Source organism: Thalia democratica, chromosome 9 (assembly GCF_965202585.1).
Source record: "Thalia democratica chromosome 9, ktThaDemo2.hap1.1, whole genome shotgun sequence".
Taxonomy (NCBI): Eukaryota; Metazoa; Chordata; class Thaliacea; order Salpida; family Salpidae; genus Thalia; species Thalia democratica.
The window spans coordinates 37,781,199-37,798,628 of NC_139173.1; the positions used below are offsets into that span (position 1 = coordinate 37,781,199).

At 22.9% G+C, this 17,430-nt stretch overlaps 2 protein-coding genes across 2 annotated transcripts; one reads left to right on the top strand and one right to left on the bottom strand.

The window, feature by feature from the left end:
• Window positions 1-305: 305 nt before the first annotated feature.
• Window positions 306-1,280, top strand: LOC145844236 (heat shock protein Hsp-16.48/Hsp-16.49-like). The gene has a single exon (XM_082951610.1). The coding sequence runs from the start codon at window positions 364-366 to the stop codon at window positions 886-888; it is 525 nt and encodes a 174-aa protein (XP_082807736.1). The 5' UTR covers window positions 306-363; the 3' UTR covers window positions 889-1,280.
• Window positions 1,281-15,997: 14,717 nt separating this feature from the next.
• LOC145844395 (heat shock protein Hsp-16.48/Hsp-16.49-like) lies at window positions 15,998-16,857 on the bottom strand. The gene has a single exon (XM_082951792.1). The coding sequence runs from the start codon at window positions 16,802-16,804 to the stop codon at window positions 16,283-16,285; it is 522 nt and encodes a 173-aa protein (XP_082807918.1). The 5' UTR covers window positions 16,805-16,857; the 3' UTR covers window positions 15,998-16,282.
• Window positions 16,858-17,430: the final 573 nt, after the last annotated feature.

Consider the following 17,430-nt stretch of genomic DNA (forward strand, 5'->3'; position numbering starts at 1 on the left):
CTAAACTACTTGCTAATATATAAAAGTAAGTATTAGCCTAGAATTTACTGGAAATATCTACAAATATCGCAAGTGTAGTGGAAATTTACGCTTTAAACGAGAGAAATAAAAGAGAATAAAATCGTGTTTATTTATTTGTTTACCACATCACGATTAGAAAGACGTGAAAATATTTTCTCCTAATTACAATGCAGAAGTTTATACATTAGTCGCGACAAATGTAGATTGTTCCAGTAATTTCTCGATTATTTTTACAATTTGTATATAAACTGAATGTTTTATTTGAAGCTATCACAACAAATTTTGCTCATTACAGCTAAGAAGCATCGTTGATCAAATACATATTATATTCAAATATTAAACATGAGTTTGACATTTTTCCACCCTTATTCAATGAAACCTCGGTATTTGAGAAGAAAACCAATGAAAATAAATTATGAGGAATCTTCTATTATTCCATATTTCTTTAACTCTGGTTTAGACGATTTGAATCTGAAGTTACAAAGCAACAGTCAACTTGAAGATAACTTTGTTACAAAAATAAAGCTTAAGAGTTTTGAACCAGAAGATATTAGCTTGGAATTGTCTTCAGACAAAAGAAAAATTAAGATTACTGCAAAAAACGAAAACAAAATAGAAAAAGACGGGCTTCGTTCTTATACGCTGAAAGAATTTTCAAAAGAAATAAGTTTACCTGAAAATATTGATGTCGATAAATTGAAATCAATTCTAAATGAAAATAATGAGTTAGTTATAAGTGCTCCAAAAATTTTGCAATTGAAAGAAAAACAACAAGAAAAAGAAATAAGTATTCAAATGGAAGCACCAAAATATGAAGGAAGTGAAAGCAACGAGAACTTAGAAAACGAAAAAGCCAAAGATGTTTAAGGAAATTAAAAAAAAGTGCTTTAATCAAAAAAAAATATTTTGTTTAGTTTTTGATGTGAACTTTAGTTTCTTTTATTCACTATAACTTTTTAAATTGCTTACAAAATTTTTGATGTTTAAGGTTTTTTAAAAATGAAAGTAAATTAAAAAAAAAACGAAACAAAATATAATTAACAAGAAAAAAAGTTAAATAGTGTATTAGATAAAGCTTTTTTTGATGAGTCTTGTTTTTATTTATACTTCTTTTAAATGTTTTTAGAGAAATCAAAAAGTTGATTTTTAGCTTAGTTAATTACTTTTTTTTTAATTTTGTTGTTTTGCAGTAGTTTATAAAACGCTTGCTTTCTCTCGTTATGCTTGTTTTATTTAGCGATATAAAATTGTACAACTAATTTATTGTGTTTTTCTTAATACAAGCCTTAAAGTTTTAAACGTCTATTAGTAATTAATATGTTACGGCAACCATGAAAATAAATCTTGCAAAGAAAATTTTAATCAGATTTTTAAATTTCGATATTCAAAGTTGTTGATAACTTTTTAACAGTAATAGTACTAGAACTAGATAAAAATAAGAATATAAGGGAAAAATGGGATAAAAAGTTGTACATTTAGCCTATAAGTTTAACCAAAAAACTAAAACAAAAAACACAAATTAGAGATTGAAAAGTTCTAGGAGCTGTTTATAAGCTTAAATTTCTCAAGTATTAAAAGACTACTTTAACAAGAATTTTGGCTTTTATCAGTCTATATTTAACCTTATAAGTCAGCTTAAACTAGATATTTAAGGGTATGAGTCATACATAAGTCGGTATAAGAATCTTAAACTTAATCACTTAAGCTAAAAATAAGCGTAATTTAAAACTGATTGTTAAAATAAGTACAAGTGTTTCATATATGATATTAGCGAACATTAAAACATTTAATATATCATAAGAATTTCGAAGGCTGTAAAAAAAGCAAACTTTCAAGTATAACACAGTCTAGAAGCACTAATTTAGACGGATCTGTAAATATTTGTTATCAATAAACAAGCTACTTATGACAATCACAAATCATCAAACTTAATATTAAAGGGATTTGAGCAAACAAAACTATTGTTTCATATGCACCTTAATATTTTGTGAAATTGGTTTTTTAAACAAAAGTGTTACGTTGTTTCCATAATAATCTACAAATAATAAAAGCCTACTTAAGACATAATAATTAAACTTAATAAAATATTTTTATAGATAACAAAAAAGTAATAAACTATGGTAGTTATGTATATTGAATTTTATAAGTGCAATATTAAATTAATTACTTAAAAACTTTTCCTTTTTAAATTAACTTACTAATAATTTATATGTATTAAAATTATTTAATTTAGATTTAGTCTAAAGGGACATTTTTATATATATAGATATAATGTCAACTTAAACTAGTGACAACAACATTGTAGATACTCACTCATGCATAAAATCCCCAGAATAAAAACTTTTATTTGTAATTTTATTTGAGGGTAATTTAATCTACACAAGTACTATTAAAAGCACAAGTATTTTCGACTTTTCTAAAAAAATGTTTTTTTAAAAGCTGTTGTCTAAAAATATAGTTGTTTGTTGCTATAAAAAAGTTAGTGAGCTTATTATAAAAATTTATAATACTTTCAAATACATAGAAACAAAATTAGTTTAAAGTAATTAAACAATTTTTTTTGTTTGTTTAAATCACGTTCTTTGTCAAAAATATATTTTAAATTTCTTAAACTTTTGTACATTAATAATTAACACTATCATTACTAAAACATTACTAAGTAATCATGAGCTTGGTTATTTGAACTAGACTTAAAAAATAAGACCTTTAGGTTTACTTAAAAATATTTAATAGCAAATATATGCTTCCCGCAACGATCTTAGACAACACTTTTTAAAGTTACATTATTTGACTTATGGCAAGTATTGATGAACCTCTTAGAGTAATAACAAAGTATTTGTTATGAATTTAGTCTGGTCACAAAATAATTTAGTCTGAAATACTATCGTGCTTAAATCTATAATGAATTTAGTAAAAGCATCAAGTAGCAAATAGTCTATTTATTATTACAAAAGTTTTGTCATTAATCTAACGCATGAAAAACTTGTTTTTGCTTATGAATAAAAAACATTAGTTTAAATACATTTGTAACAATTTGTTTTAAATTCTTAGCGTTGATAGTATTTTTATAAATTTTAGTAAAAATTTTTTTTTTTTTAAACCTTGGTTAGGTTTTTACGATGCAAATTATTTCTAAGAATTAACACTTGCAAAGATCAAAACAGAAATTTTATAGCTAAACAGAATTTTTAAAACTTTATTTTGCTTGGATTGTTTAAATAACAAATATAATTGGCATTAAAACATGTTTACATTTTCAATTTAGATGTCTGGAAATTATATAATTTTATAACAGAGAAAAAGTAACAGTTTTACTTTACATACATAAAGTAAATACCATATTTTAATGAACTTAAATAAGCTTACATAATCCTTTTTAAACATCAACTACAAAGCAACTTAATCTGTTATATTGAGTTTATAATCTAAGCTCTGCACAGTTGGTCTTAATGTTTAAATAAATAAAATGATTCTTTTAGCACTATAAGAAAAACTCAATCAGTTTTTTGAGTTTCAATTGTTCATTACAAAAATTATACTTGAAAAATAAATTATAATAAGTAGTTGTATTAAATATTGCTTTAAACTTGTTAAGTTTTTAGTTGATAATCATGTCACACACTTTAATGAGTTTGTAAATAAATTAAAACGTATTTGAGTTACCTAAAACTATAAAAAATTATAAATTGTAAAAAATGCTACTCTGACAATCGTAATGACGTGACATGGTTTTTATCGTAAGTTTTAAATTCAATATTTTTTAAAAAGTATGCAAAAATCACCCAAACAAGATCAATTACTATATTTATTTAAGAATAGTTTTTAAAAGCCATGAAAATATGGTAAACTAGTTTATCTTTGTTTTAAGTATTGTGTGCTTACGTTTATAAATAACTTTTAACTTTTGGAATAAACTTATAAAATTCAAGTTGTTTTTTGGACTTATAAGTAACTATTTCGTTACACTATTTTATAAACTAAACTAAATATAAATAAAATAATTAATTAAGTTTAAGTTTATGATAACATTAAAATACATCCAAGCAATTTTAATTTTCCTTCCTGTGTTTGTTTAGCTTATAAAAATGTGATTTAATTATTTAATCGATTTCACCTAATTAAAAAATTTCAACACAGAACAATTTTGTAAAAGGACATTACTTTTAAATCAGGAAAACAAAAACTGTAAAATACAAGTAATCAAAATAAAAGTCATTTAAAGTTTTATAAAACTACCTTAAATTATATAATTATAACAGTTAATGGTTTCGATAATTTGTTTTGATACTGATTTTTGTGAAAACATATCATCTTATAATAAGTCTATTACTGATACTTTAAGTTGTAACAGTTTAGTAGAAATTAGGTACGAAAAATACTTATAGGCTTATTTTAAAACTTTTAAATCCTTTACTAGTTAATATTGTAGCAAACTATTTCAAATATACAGAAAAAACTAAATTAGTTACACGTTTTTATTTTTTGTCAACTTTCAATTAGTAGTTAGTATATTATTTTTCTTTCGTAAGTGTTTAAAGGCTAAGTACATTAATCTTATTTCAAGTTAATTTTTGAAGTTATAAGCTGCTAAGATAATCTCAATTTCATTAAAGTATGTAGTACGACTGTCAAAATGTTATTTGAACAGTACAGACTGTTTGAAAACATAAAAAAATATAATTGTTAACAGCAGTCTAATCAAAACGGTGAAAATATTTTTTCTGACTTCAGTTGCTGTTATGTTTCATAAGAACATAAATTTTAAATACAAAATAATTCTACAGTACTTACTAAATATACGTTTACATAATAAATTTAAAAGTTAAAAATAAAATAGTTTTAACTACAGTTTAACTTGGGTTTTCTTCGATTTGAAATGTAACTAGTTAATGAATTTTAATTATTATTTTGTTAAATATTATGGTTTTAAACTTCAACTAAAAACTGTACAAAAGTTTTATAAAAAAAAATGTAAATAATATATAATTATATATATTAAGATTTAATTCAGGTTACAGAATACTTGGATAGTTTGACAAAGTTTAAAACTTTTTATCCTAACTTCTAAAACAATTAGAATATGGTTGATGAACAAAATATAAACTAAGGTAACTAAAAATCAAAAAAGCGCATCAATACTTTGTAAATATTTGATAAGGATTAATAAGATATTGATAAAAAACTTTCTAATGTACAAAATATATTACCTTTTTACAATTCTAGTGACGTATTAATGTTTTATCGTGATTTTAAAACTTTTGTTAGTTAAGATAAAATCAAGTTATTATGAAAGATGTCGATAAAGATGCTATTTTCCAATAAGCTATTTGAACCATTGAAATTTGGTTTATAATTATTTAAAACTGATCATAGACTCGTAGCATTTTAAAACTTGTTATTCAACAAAAGTTTTATTTACCACAAAATACAAATTTTATTCAAGACAACCTTCTAGTTTCCAAATACTTATTTATGTTTTTTATATAGTTTAAGCTAAAAAAATGCTCACATAATCAGATAGCTTATTCAAGTTTAGGTAGTAACACGATGCTATAAACTATAAAGTAGCAAAGCAATAAGTATTTGTTTTAAAAAAAGTGTCAACTACGGTTACAGAGACATGATTAAATTTTTTTTAGATACTAAATTTACTAAATATTTTCCATTTCTAACTACTTGTACTTAAATTAAAAATGTAAGTGTTAAATCAACAAAAATTTTATACTAAATAATACATAATAAATTTGAATATAAAACTTTTAATTTTATTATAAAGCCTGAACCGAAATGTTCAAAAGTTGCATGTATAATAAATTAATGCTAAAAAAGTTATCTAACTCCTTGAAAAAGCTGATTTTAAAAATTGGAAAAAAATATTCCGTCACGTAATTAATGTTTAAACAGTTAATTATGAATAGAACTCGAGTTCAAAATAGTTCTAGAGTGATTAAAATTTTACTGAAAGCAAAAAATTTTTTAGCGCCAACTAGTTATACTTAGTTTTTTCATATGAATGCCTATATGTTGTACTTTTTGGACTATCTTTGAAAAAAGTATGAGCTTTGCTGTAAGAAGAAAAATATAAAAAAATTATTGAACACAACTTTTGAAAAATATAACTTTTTGATATAAAATCCGAACATTTTTTGTATAAAATATAAATTAAATACGCAGTAAGTTATTTTTTATCACTTTAATGTTTTTTTTAAACTATTTATAAATAGCTTAACCAAAATGTTTTTTAAACTTTATTAGATTTTTTAAGTTAATTAACAGACCATCAGAAAAAATCTTGATAAAATTAGATTTATTTTAGTTATTGAATAAAGTGTAGGTATATTTAAAAAATAAATGATGTTGTTACTTATGTTTCTAATTAACAAAGATTTCACTAAAAGAAAACTCTTTAAAACTTAGTTTGTATGCATAAAGTTTGGACATCTCTTATTCTAATGTGAGAGTTAAATAAATAACTAATTAACATTTAAAAAAGTGTTAAACAAATTTTTATACAAAGCATGTTTGTAGGTTTATCACAAGTATAAGTTAAATTAAGAAAATATTAACTTCTACTACAATTACTTAAGTTTTATATTAAATATTTTGTACCCTTACTTATTTTTAAGATTATTAAACGTTAATTTTTTTTAAAGAGCTGTAAAAGCTTTTTATATTTTCATTCTGATTTTGAATGCAAATAAAATGTGGTTCTAGATCGTTAAAATAAGATGAAAAAAATTGTTACTCTACTAAAAAGTAATAATCTAACACCTTTTTTTATTTAGTTTCCGAAAAATTATTTTAAGATAAATCACAAAGCTTCAGTGTTCACTATAAATTATTACAAATATAACTCATTGGAAATTAATAATTTTTTTTAGTGATTTAATTTTACACCTAGGTCATTCCAGATGTAACTAAAATAAGTTTAAAACTAGTCTTAAATATGATCTTTTGTACTTATTTAAACCTTATATTAAAAGTCATCATTTTGTATGTTTTTAATCTCTAATAACTCTTTTTTAAACTCAATAGAAAATCTTATGTTAATAATTTTATTATACATTAAGGTCATACCAGACCTTATTAAAACGACACAAACATTTGGAATGATGGAATTAATTTAAAATTTTCATGACTTGTAAATAGTTTTATATGAACAAATAATCGTCAACTTATTTCTTGAATGTATTGTTACGTCACTGTGGTGGCCACGTGCGAGTAGGTCACGTGTTAAATTTGTTTGTTACGTATATGAGTTCGCACCTGTATTGTTTGCAAATTTAAAAAGTTGAATTGTATAATATTTAAATGGTAATAGTGGCTAAATTATTTAATGTAAGTTTAATTTAAATTAACACAGCAATTGATTTTAATGATTCATGCATGTATACTTTTCTAATTATAACAATAAGTTAAGTAAGAACAAGCGTATACATGTAGATAAACTTATTTTAAGTTTTTTATATACTTTAGTAAAATCAGTTTGTTAGACGTTTTAATCTATTTTATAACATCAATTTTTGTTTATAAGTTAGTATATTCTTTACATACAGACAATAAATAAATTAAAAGTATAAAGAAACACAACCAGTTATTTTCATACTTTTATTACTGCAAAAAATTGAATATAGCAATTTACAAAAAGGTTTTTATTTTTATTAAAATAAAACTCAAATTTTGAACAACTATACTTAAGACAAAAAGATTAAAACCTAATTCTATTGATACAAAAAAAATACAAATCTTTATCAGTTTTAACCAGTAAAAAAGCTAATTGAATAAGATAGTTTTATTATAGTTGTTTAATGTTTAATTTTTATTTTTGTTTTCAAAGTTTTCAACATTTTGGCTTTTTTGATATTTTGGTGGTTCCATTTGAATTCTTATTTCATTTTCTTGTTCCTTTTCTTTTAGTTGCAAAATTATTGGAGCACATATGACTAACTCATTATTTTCATTTAAAACTGATTTTAATTTGTCAACATTAATATTTTCAGGTAAACTTATTTCTTTTGAAAATTCTTTCAACGTGTAAGAACGAAGTCCATCTTTTTCTATTTTGTTTTCGCTTTTTGCAGTAATTTTAATTTTTCTTTTGTCTGAAGACAACTCCAAATTAATATCTTTCGGCTCAAAACCTTTAAGTATCATTTTAGTAACAAAATTATTTTCATCATCTTCAAGTTGATTGTTGTTTTGTAACTTTAGATTCAAATCATCTAAACAAGAATTAAAGAAATATGGAATAATATAAAATTCGTCAAAGTCCATTCCAATTGGTTTTCTTCTGAAATAGCGAGGTTTCATTGAATATGGATGGAAAAATGTCAAACTCATTTTGAATTTATATAGCTGTATTCGTATTACTTCAATAAACAATACTTCTTAGTTGTAGCAAACTAAATTAGTTGTGATAGCTTTACATTAAACTACTTGCTTATATATAAAAGTGAGTATTAGTCGCGAAATTTCTGGAAATACCTACAAATATCGCAAGTGTAGTGGAAATTTACGCTTAAAACGAGAGAAATAAAAGAGAACAAAATTGAGTGTATTTGTTTGCATATCTCATCACAAGTAGAAAAACGTGAAAATAATTTCTCCTAAACACAATGCAGAAGTTTATACATTAGCCGCGACAATTGTAGATTGTTCTAGTTATTTCTCGATTATTTAAACAATTTGTATATAAACTAAACGTTTTATTTGAAGCTATCACAACAAATTTTGCTCATTACAGCTAAGAAGTATTGTTTATCGAAGTTATACTAAAAATAAATAATTCAAGATGAGTTTAAGATTTTTCCATCCTTATTCAATGAAGCCTCGTTATTTCAGAAGAAAACCAATGAAAATGGATTTTGATGAATTTTCTATTTTTCCATATTTCTTCAATTCTTGTTTAGATGACTTAAATATAAAGTTACAAAACAACAATAAACTTGAAGATCTTGAAGATAACGAAAATAACTTTGTTACAAAAATAAAGCTTGAAGATTTTGAGCCAAAAGATATTAATTTGGAATTGTCATCAGACAAAAGAAAAATAAAAATTACTGCAAAAAACGAAAATAAAATAGAAAAAGATGGATTTCGTTCTTATATGTTGAAAAAATTCGCAAAAGAAAATAATTTGCCTCAAAATATTGATGTCTATAAAATTAAATCAGTTTTAAATGAAAACAATGAGTTAGTTATTAGTGCTCCAAAAATTGTGCATTTAAATGAAAACCAACAAGAAAATCAAATAAGAATTCAAATGGAACCTCTAAAATATGAAAAAAATGAAGAAAATGAAAACAATGGAAACTTAGAATACGAAATTACCAAAGATGCTTAAAATAAAATAGTCATAAACAAAAAATGTGAATATTTAAATTTAATTCGTTTTTTTAAAACGTTTTTGTTTTGTTGTAATAATATTTTAACATGGTTGCAAACTTTTTGCTTTGAAACGTTTTTTAAGAGTAAAAGTTTAGAAAAAAACACGAAACACAAAATAATTCTAAACAAAATTATCGAAAAAGCATATTATTTAAAACTTTTTTGATGAGTTTTGTTATTCAAAAACTTCTTATCAATGTTCTTAAGGAAATAAAAAAGAAATACGAATTCAGTTAACTATCTTGTTTATAATTTTGTTTTTTTTGTAGTAGTTTAAAAAATACTTTTTTTGAAATTTCGTTATACCTGTTTTATTTAGCGACATTAAATTGTACAACTAATTTTTTTTATTATTTTTAATAAAACACTTAAAATTTTAATCTTCTAATAGTAATTAATACGTTACGGCAAGCATAAACTTGCAAAGATTTTTTTTAATTAGATTTTTAAGGTTTGATATTCCAAGTTGTTGGTAATTTTGGGGTAGTAATATAATACTACACAAAAATTAGGAAATATGAAAAAATATAATGTATGGTTGTAGACTTAGCATATAAATATATTCAAAGATCTGTAATAAAATAGAATAAACTATTTAAAAACTCTAACAACTGTACATAAAATTTAATCTCATAAGTTCTTAAAAACTGCTTTATAAAAAGATAGTGGGCTTTTATCAAATCAGTTAGTTTTGTATACCAGCTTAGAAAATGATATTTAATATTATGAGTTATGCATAAGTTGGTTTAAAAATCTTAAATTGTTGGAAATAACTGTTGGAAACAAGTGTAATTAAAAACTGATTTTTATAATAAAAGCAAATATTTTCGATTTTAGAAGTGCAAAGTTTAAGCTATTTAATTTATCTAAGGAATCCTGAAGATTGTAATCAAAATGCAATGTTTTAAGCACTATACAGCTATTATAATTAGTTTGGACGGATTTGTAATGAATTTTATACTAATAAAATGACTCATGAAAATTTTACAATACATCATATTAAATGGTAAAGGTATTTAAGCAAAAAAAAGAAAGTAATGTTCCAAATGCACCTTTACAAGTATTGTGTTGTATTAAAATAATATACTAAAATAAATACATACATAAGGTAATATTGTTTAACTTAAAAATATCTATAACTTTATAATCTTTTAAACTTAGATGCAAAGAAAGTTTAATAATATACTTAAAAAAGTGTCTATATTAGTTCAAAAAAAAGTAATAAAAAAAGATATTTATGTATACTCGAATTCCTAAGTACTATTACACATTACTAAAACATGTTTTTAAAATCTGCTTTAAGTTCACTTACTAATTATTTTTCATTTATTAAAAATACTATTTCTTAGATGCAATATAAGTAGACTCAGTCTAAAAGCACATCTTTATATTTGTATGCAATGTCAACACAATTTAGAAACAAAAGCGTATTATAGACGTTCACTCGTGCATAAAATCCCCAGAATAAAAACTTGTATTTCGGACTTCAATTGAGGGTAATTTGACACAAGTATTATTGAAAGTTTTTTTCAGTTTTTCTGTATTTGGCGGTCTGTATAAATATTCTTGTTTGTTGTTATAAAATAGTCAGTGAATTAATATAATAATTATAATATTTTCAAATGTCCTCTATTAGTCCTGTAATGGACGAAACTGTATTCGTTATGTATGACTCGATAACCGAAAAGTTTTTATACACCAGGTTCTTGAACCAAACTTTTTGAGCGCTTTTTTCCGTTTAATAAACAATAATAAAATGTGTAAAATCAATATAGGTTTTAATTTTTGAAGAAAACATTTCGGTAGTTTGCAAAATGTTCTCTGTCTAAATTTTGTTTTTAATTTTTCAAACTTTTGTGCATTACATATTTAACATCACCATTATAAAAACATTACTAAATAATCAAAAGCTTCTTGTTTATGTAAATAAAAAAAAAAATTTTCAGGTTTACTTGGAAAATTTAAATGCAAACATATTTTCCCGCACCTTACTTAGAAAACGCTTTTTAAATTGCATTTTAGTGCATTATTTGCTATTCAACTAAAATAAGGTTAAAACTATTTGTAAACATTTTCTTTAAACGTTGTAAAACAAAGTTTTTTATGAACTGTTTTTACAAAATATTACATTATATTAGACATTTTTAATCATAATAATAAAACTTTTAGAAATTAAAAACAAAAAAAACTTTATCGTAAGTGATACAAAAAACTCCTTATCGTTAATGATATTTGTATAGATTCCAGTATTTATTTTCTGTTTCATTTAAAGTTTATTTTGTTAATTTTTTGATTATAATAGAAAAGTGTTTTAGAATATTAAGACAGACTCAATCGATTTTAAAAAGTTTTAAATTGTTTATTACATAAATTTAATTCAAAAATATGATTAAATTAAGCAGTTATTTTTAAATATCACGTTAAATTTTATTAAGTTTTTATTTGATAATCATACTACATATTTTTAAAATGAGTTATTAGATAACTTAAAACGTACTTGAGTTACCTGAAATTAGGAAACGTTGTTAGTTTACAAAGTTTTTCTTTCACTTTCGTACTGACGTAGAATAGCTTTTACCGTGATTTTTAAAAGCAATTTTTCTTTACATTAGCAGTAAATATCACTAAATGTAGGGACCAAGTTTGTATTAAGAAAGCCTTTTTAATAACCATTAGAATATGGTTGCTCAGTTATTCAATTATGATTTAGATGTTGTGTACTTACTCATAAAAATGAATTTTAATTTTTAGAATATGCATGCTAAGAAAACTAAATTTTTGTATGGTCTTCTAAACAACTATTTCGTTACACGACCCTATAAACTACACTAATTATAAACAGAACAATTTAATGAGTCACATCTTTTGACTGTATTAGGAATACATCGAAGATGTTGAAAACTTCCTTCCTTGTTTATTTTTAAATTGTTAAAATAAGATTTAGAAATTTAATACTTTTCATATTAATACATCTTTTTAAATAATTTTTAAGCTATAAAAAATATTTAAAATAGATGTATTTAGTGTATAAGTCAGTTAAATAATCTTTAATTTTATCAATACAACAAGTTACGATTTCGGTAAAACATTTAATTGATGACTTTTATAAAAGCATATCGTCTTACTTACAGTTGATTACCAAAACTTTGTTACATTTTGTGGTTGTCATAAAACAAATAAACTTAAAGGTTTATAGTAAGAAAATTGTGTAATTTAGTCTTAAAAGTTATTCTAACTAATATGTTAATAATTTTGTTTTAATAATAATTAAGAACTGTATGTGGTGTTTTTTTAGTTGTGTTAAAAATCTCATAAATTTTTAGCATTTAAAGCTAAATACTTCTACTTAATTGAATTACATACTTATAAATTATTTTTAAGAATAAAATTTATTTTAGATGTTGTTTAATATAAAAATGCAAGACTAATAATGAACTTACATTTCTTATAAATATCGAATTAATAAATTTCAACTGAAAAAACACTTTATCGAAAATTAAAGCGTTTTTATAATTCTATTGACGTAGTATAACTTTTATTGTGGATTATAAAGTCGATGTTTAGGTTACATAAATTTTAAGGTTTATTAGGAACTATACTTGGTAGAGTAATGTTTATAACATATTTGTTAGCCATTGGGTACAGTTGTTATATATTATAAGATTTAACTTAGTAACAATATGAAATATTCTTAAAATACTAACATATCGAAAATTTACAAATCAATTTATAAGTAATTTAGTTAGTATCAAAACTTATAAGTAAGAAGAAAAAATATTAAATGGGTCAAAGTAAAACTACAAAGTGTGAAGATAATAACTCTCACAAACAAACAACATTTATAAAACTAATATAAGAGTAATAAGCTTAAATAAATACGTTCTTTTAAAACTACAGCTATCTTAAAATTTGCGAAAAATATTGTTTTATTTGTTTGTAATTTAAGTAACATAAATTTCTATATATAATTTCATATAAGTAACATAAAATAAAAAAATTCTAAAGTAACATAAATTTGTAAACGTTGTAAACTTTTAGTAACGATTTTACAAAATAATTCAAATCTGCAAAATTTATCATCTTCTTACAATTCTAGTGACGTAAAATAAATTTTATCGTCATTTATTAAGTTTGTTTTTATTAGGATTATGGCATATCATTAAAAAAGATAACGCTTTATTTCAAGATTTCACAATTTTTTTCAAAAGGCCTTTTAAAAATTTTTTTGCCACCACAAAAAAGATTACTCAAAAAACTATAATTAAAAACATTCAAGACCTTTTTTTGCTCTTTAAAAGCAACTCCAGAATTACTATAGTAAGTTTCAAATTATGACCTCATGGCCTATATGTGGCTTTTTTTACTGCTCATGATATAATTTTCCCACATTAGGAAACCCTGCTATAGATACGACTATTCCAATAAATTATTTGAAATGTTGAAATATTCTTTTTATTTATTAGACCCTTAAAATTAAAAATAACTTCATTGAAGAAAAGTTTTATTTACCACTAATAAAAGTTTATTCAAAAAAACCTTCTAGTTTTCTTTTTATATAGTATAAATCTAACAAAACGTTTAAATAATTAGATAGCTGATTTTTATTAAAGTAGCAATACGGTGCTATAGGTTATAAAGTATAAACGACACAACTTTTTTGGTTTTTAAAAGTATTAACTACAGTTACAACAACATTTGTTTTATGTTTTGTTTAGGTATTAATTTTATTATGTCTTATTTTAAGTTTAAACTACTTGTTCTTATACTAAAACTATAAATGTATTTAGTTATAACATTTATAGTTTATCCTGAACTGAAGTGTTCAAAAACTTGTATGAAGTAATAGTTTGATGCTGAAAAATTATTGAACTTCTTAAAAAACCTGACTTTGAAAAATCGTAAAAGAATATTACTACAAGTAATAATGTTTATTCAATTAATCATGATTAAAATTCTGTGAGAGTAAAAATAATTTGCGAGTGATTTGAGTTTACTACAATGAAAAACTTTTATAGCCACAACAAGCTATGTTTAGTTTATTTTCGTATGACTACCTATTTCTTTAGTAACTTTTTTGTACTATCTTTGAAAAAAGTTTGGGCTTTGCTGTAAAAAGAAAAAAAAAGTGTTTTATTGAACACAACTTTTGAAAAAAACATTTTTTTGATTCATAATGTGTCCGCGCAAAAACAATCTGAAAATATTTTTGTATAATATATAAATTAAATATGCATTAAGTAATTTTTTATTACTCTTATATTGTGTAAACTATATATAACTAGCTTAACCAAAGTATTTTTTTAACTTTATTAGATCGTTTTTTAAGTTAGTTTTCAGACCTACAAAAAAAACCTAGAAAAATTACATTCATTTTAGTTATTAAATAAAGTATATATACATTTAAAAAACAATTAAATTTATTACTTTTGTTTTGAATTACCAAATATTTCACTAAAACATAACTCTTTGAAACTCAGTTTAAACGCCTCTTATACTAATGTAAGAAATAAATAAAAAAATTTTAAAAAAGTGTTAAACCATTTTTTATACAAAACATATTTGTAAGTTTATCACAAGTATAAGTAAATTTAAGAGCATATGAACTTCTACAATTACTTAAGTTTTATATTAAATATTTTGTACCCTTACTTATTTTAAGATTAATAATCATTAATCTTTTTTAACAGAGCTGTAAAAGCTTTTCAGATTTTGATTTTGAATGCAAAAAAAAGTGGTTCTAGATCGCTTAAAAGAGATGAAAAAAATTGTTACTTAACTAAAAAGTAATAATCTAACACCTTATTATATTTAGTTTCTGAAAAAGTATTTTAAGACAAATCACAAAGCTTCAATGTTCACTTTAATTTATTAGAAATATAACTCATTGAAAACTAATAAACTTTTGAAGTCATTTTATTTTACACCTAAGTCATTCCAGATGTAATTAAAATATGTTTAAAACTAGTCTGAATTATGATCTTTTGTACTTTAATAAACCTTATTTTTAAAGTTTTCATCATATTTTATGTTTTTTTATCTCTAATATTTTTTTTTTTGATTTTACTCTATGAATATTTCTTATGTTAATAATTTTGTTACAAATTAAGGTCATACCAGACCTTATTAAAACGACACAAACATTTGGAATGATGGAGTTAGATTAAAATACACATAAACTGTAAACAAAATTATATCAACAAATAATCGTCAACTTAGTCCTTAAAGTATTGTTACGTCACTGTGGTTGCCACGTGCAATTAAGTCACGTGTTAAATTTATTTGTTACGTATATAAGTTCGCATCTGTATTGTATGTAAATTCAAAAAGTTTAGTTTTATAATATTTAAATGGTAAAAGAACTTTAACTATTTAATCTAAGTTTAATTTGACAGGAACAGAAAAACTTAAACGTAACGATTTAATACATATATATGTATATATAATTTTCTAAATATAACGAAAAGTAAAGTTAGAATAAGCGTATACAATTAAGCAAAATTATTTGAAGTTTTTTCTACTAACTTTATGAAAAACAGTTTAAAGTTAAAAAAAGTTTTGAATTTTTTCATCACATGAGTTGTCGTTTATTAGTTATGCAGTTATTTTATATTTACGAACATTAAATAAATACATTGTGTAAAGAAACAGAACAAATTATTTTTATGTTTTTATTATTGCTAAAAACTGAGTACAGAAGTTTACTAAATATTTTTGTTTTTATTTAAAAAAAATTCTTCAAAAGGCTTACCCATACAAAAGATAATTAGATTAAAACTAAGTTCTATTAAAAAAAAGATACATAATTTTTTATTTTAATATTAACTAGTCAAAAAGTTAACTGAATTAAAAAAATTTATTCATAACTGTTTAATGTTTAGTTTTCGTTTCCTAATTTTCTATTATTTTCACTTTCATCATATTTTCGTGGTTCTATATGAATTCTTATTTCATTTTCTTGTTCTTTTTCATTCAATGGTAAAAGTTTTGGAGCTTTTATTACTAATTCATTATTTTCATTTAAAATTGATTTAATTTTATCAACATCAATATTTTTAGGTAAACTTATTTCTTTTGAAAACTCATTCAAAGTATAGGAACGAAGTCCATCTTTTTCTATTTTATTTTCGTTTTTTGCAGTAATTTTTATTTTTCTTTTGTCTGAAGACAACTCCAAATTAATATCGTTTGGTTCGAAAGCTTCAAGTTTCATTTTTGTAACAAAATTCTTATCATGCTCTTCATTTTGATTTTTGTTTTGTAACTTTAGATTCAAGTCATCTAAACAAGAGTTGAAGAAATATGGAAAAATAGACAGCTCGTCAAAACCCATATTTATTGGTTTTCTTCTGAAATAACGAGGCTTAATTGAATATGGATGGAAAAATGTCAAACTCATTTTGAATATATATAGCTTTATACGTAATACTTCGATAAACGATACTTCTTAGTTCTAGCAAACTAAATTAGTTGTGATAGCTTTACATTAAACTACTTGCTTATATATAAAAGTAAGCATTAGTCGCGAAATTTCTGAAAATACCTACAAATATCGCGAGTGTTGGGGAAATTTACGCTTCAAACGAGAGAAATATAAGAGAATAAAATCGAGTATATTTATTTGCATATCACATCACGAGTAGAAAAACGTGAATATACTTTCTCCTTAACACAATGCAGAAGTTTATACAATAGTCGCGACAATTGTAGATTGTCTTAGTAATTTCTTGATTATTTAAACAATTTTTATATAAACTAAACGTTTTAGTTGAAGCTATCACAACAAATTTAGCTTATTACATCTAAGAAGTATCGTTTATCGAAGATATATAATATTCAAATATTCATAATGAGTTTGACATTTTTCCATTGTTATTCAATGAAACCTCACTATTTCAGAAGAAAACCAATAAATATGGACTTTGACGAATTTTCTGTTTTTCCATTTTGTTTTAATTCTTGTTTAGATGACTTGAATCTGAAGTTACAAACCAACATTCAACTTTAAAAAATTGAAATTAATTT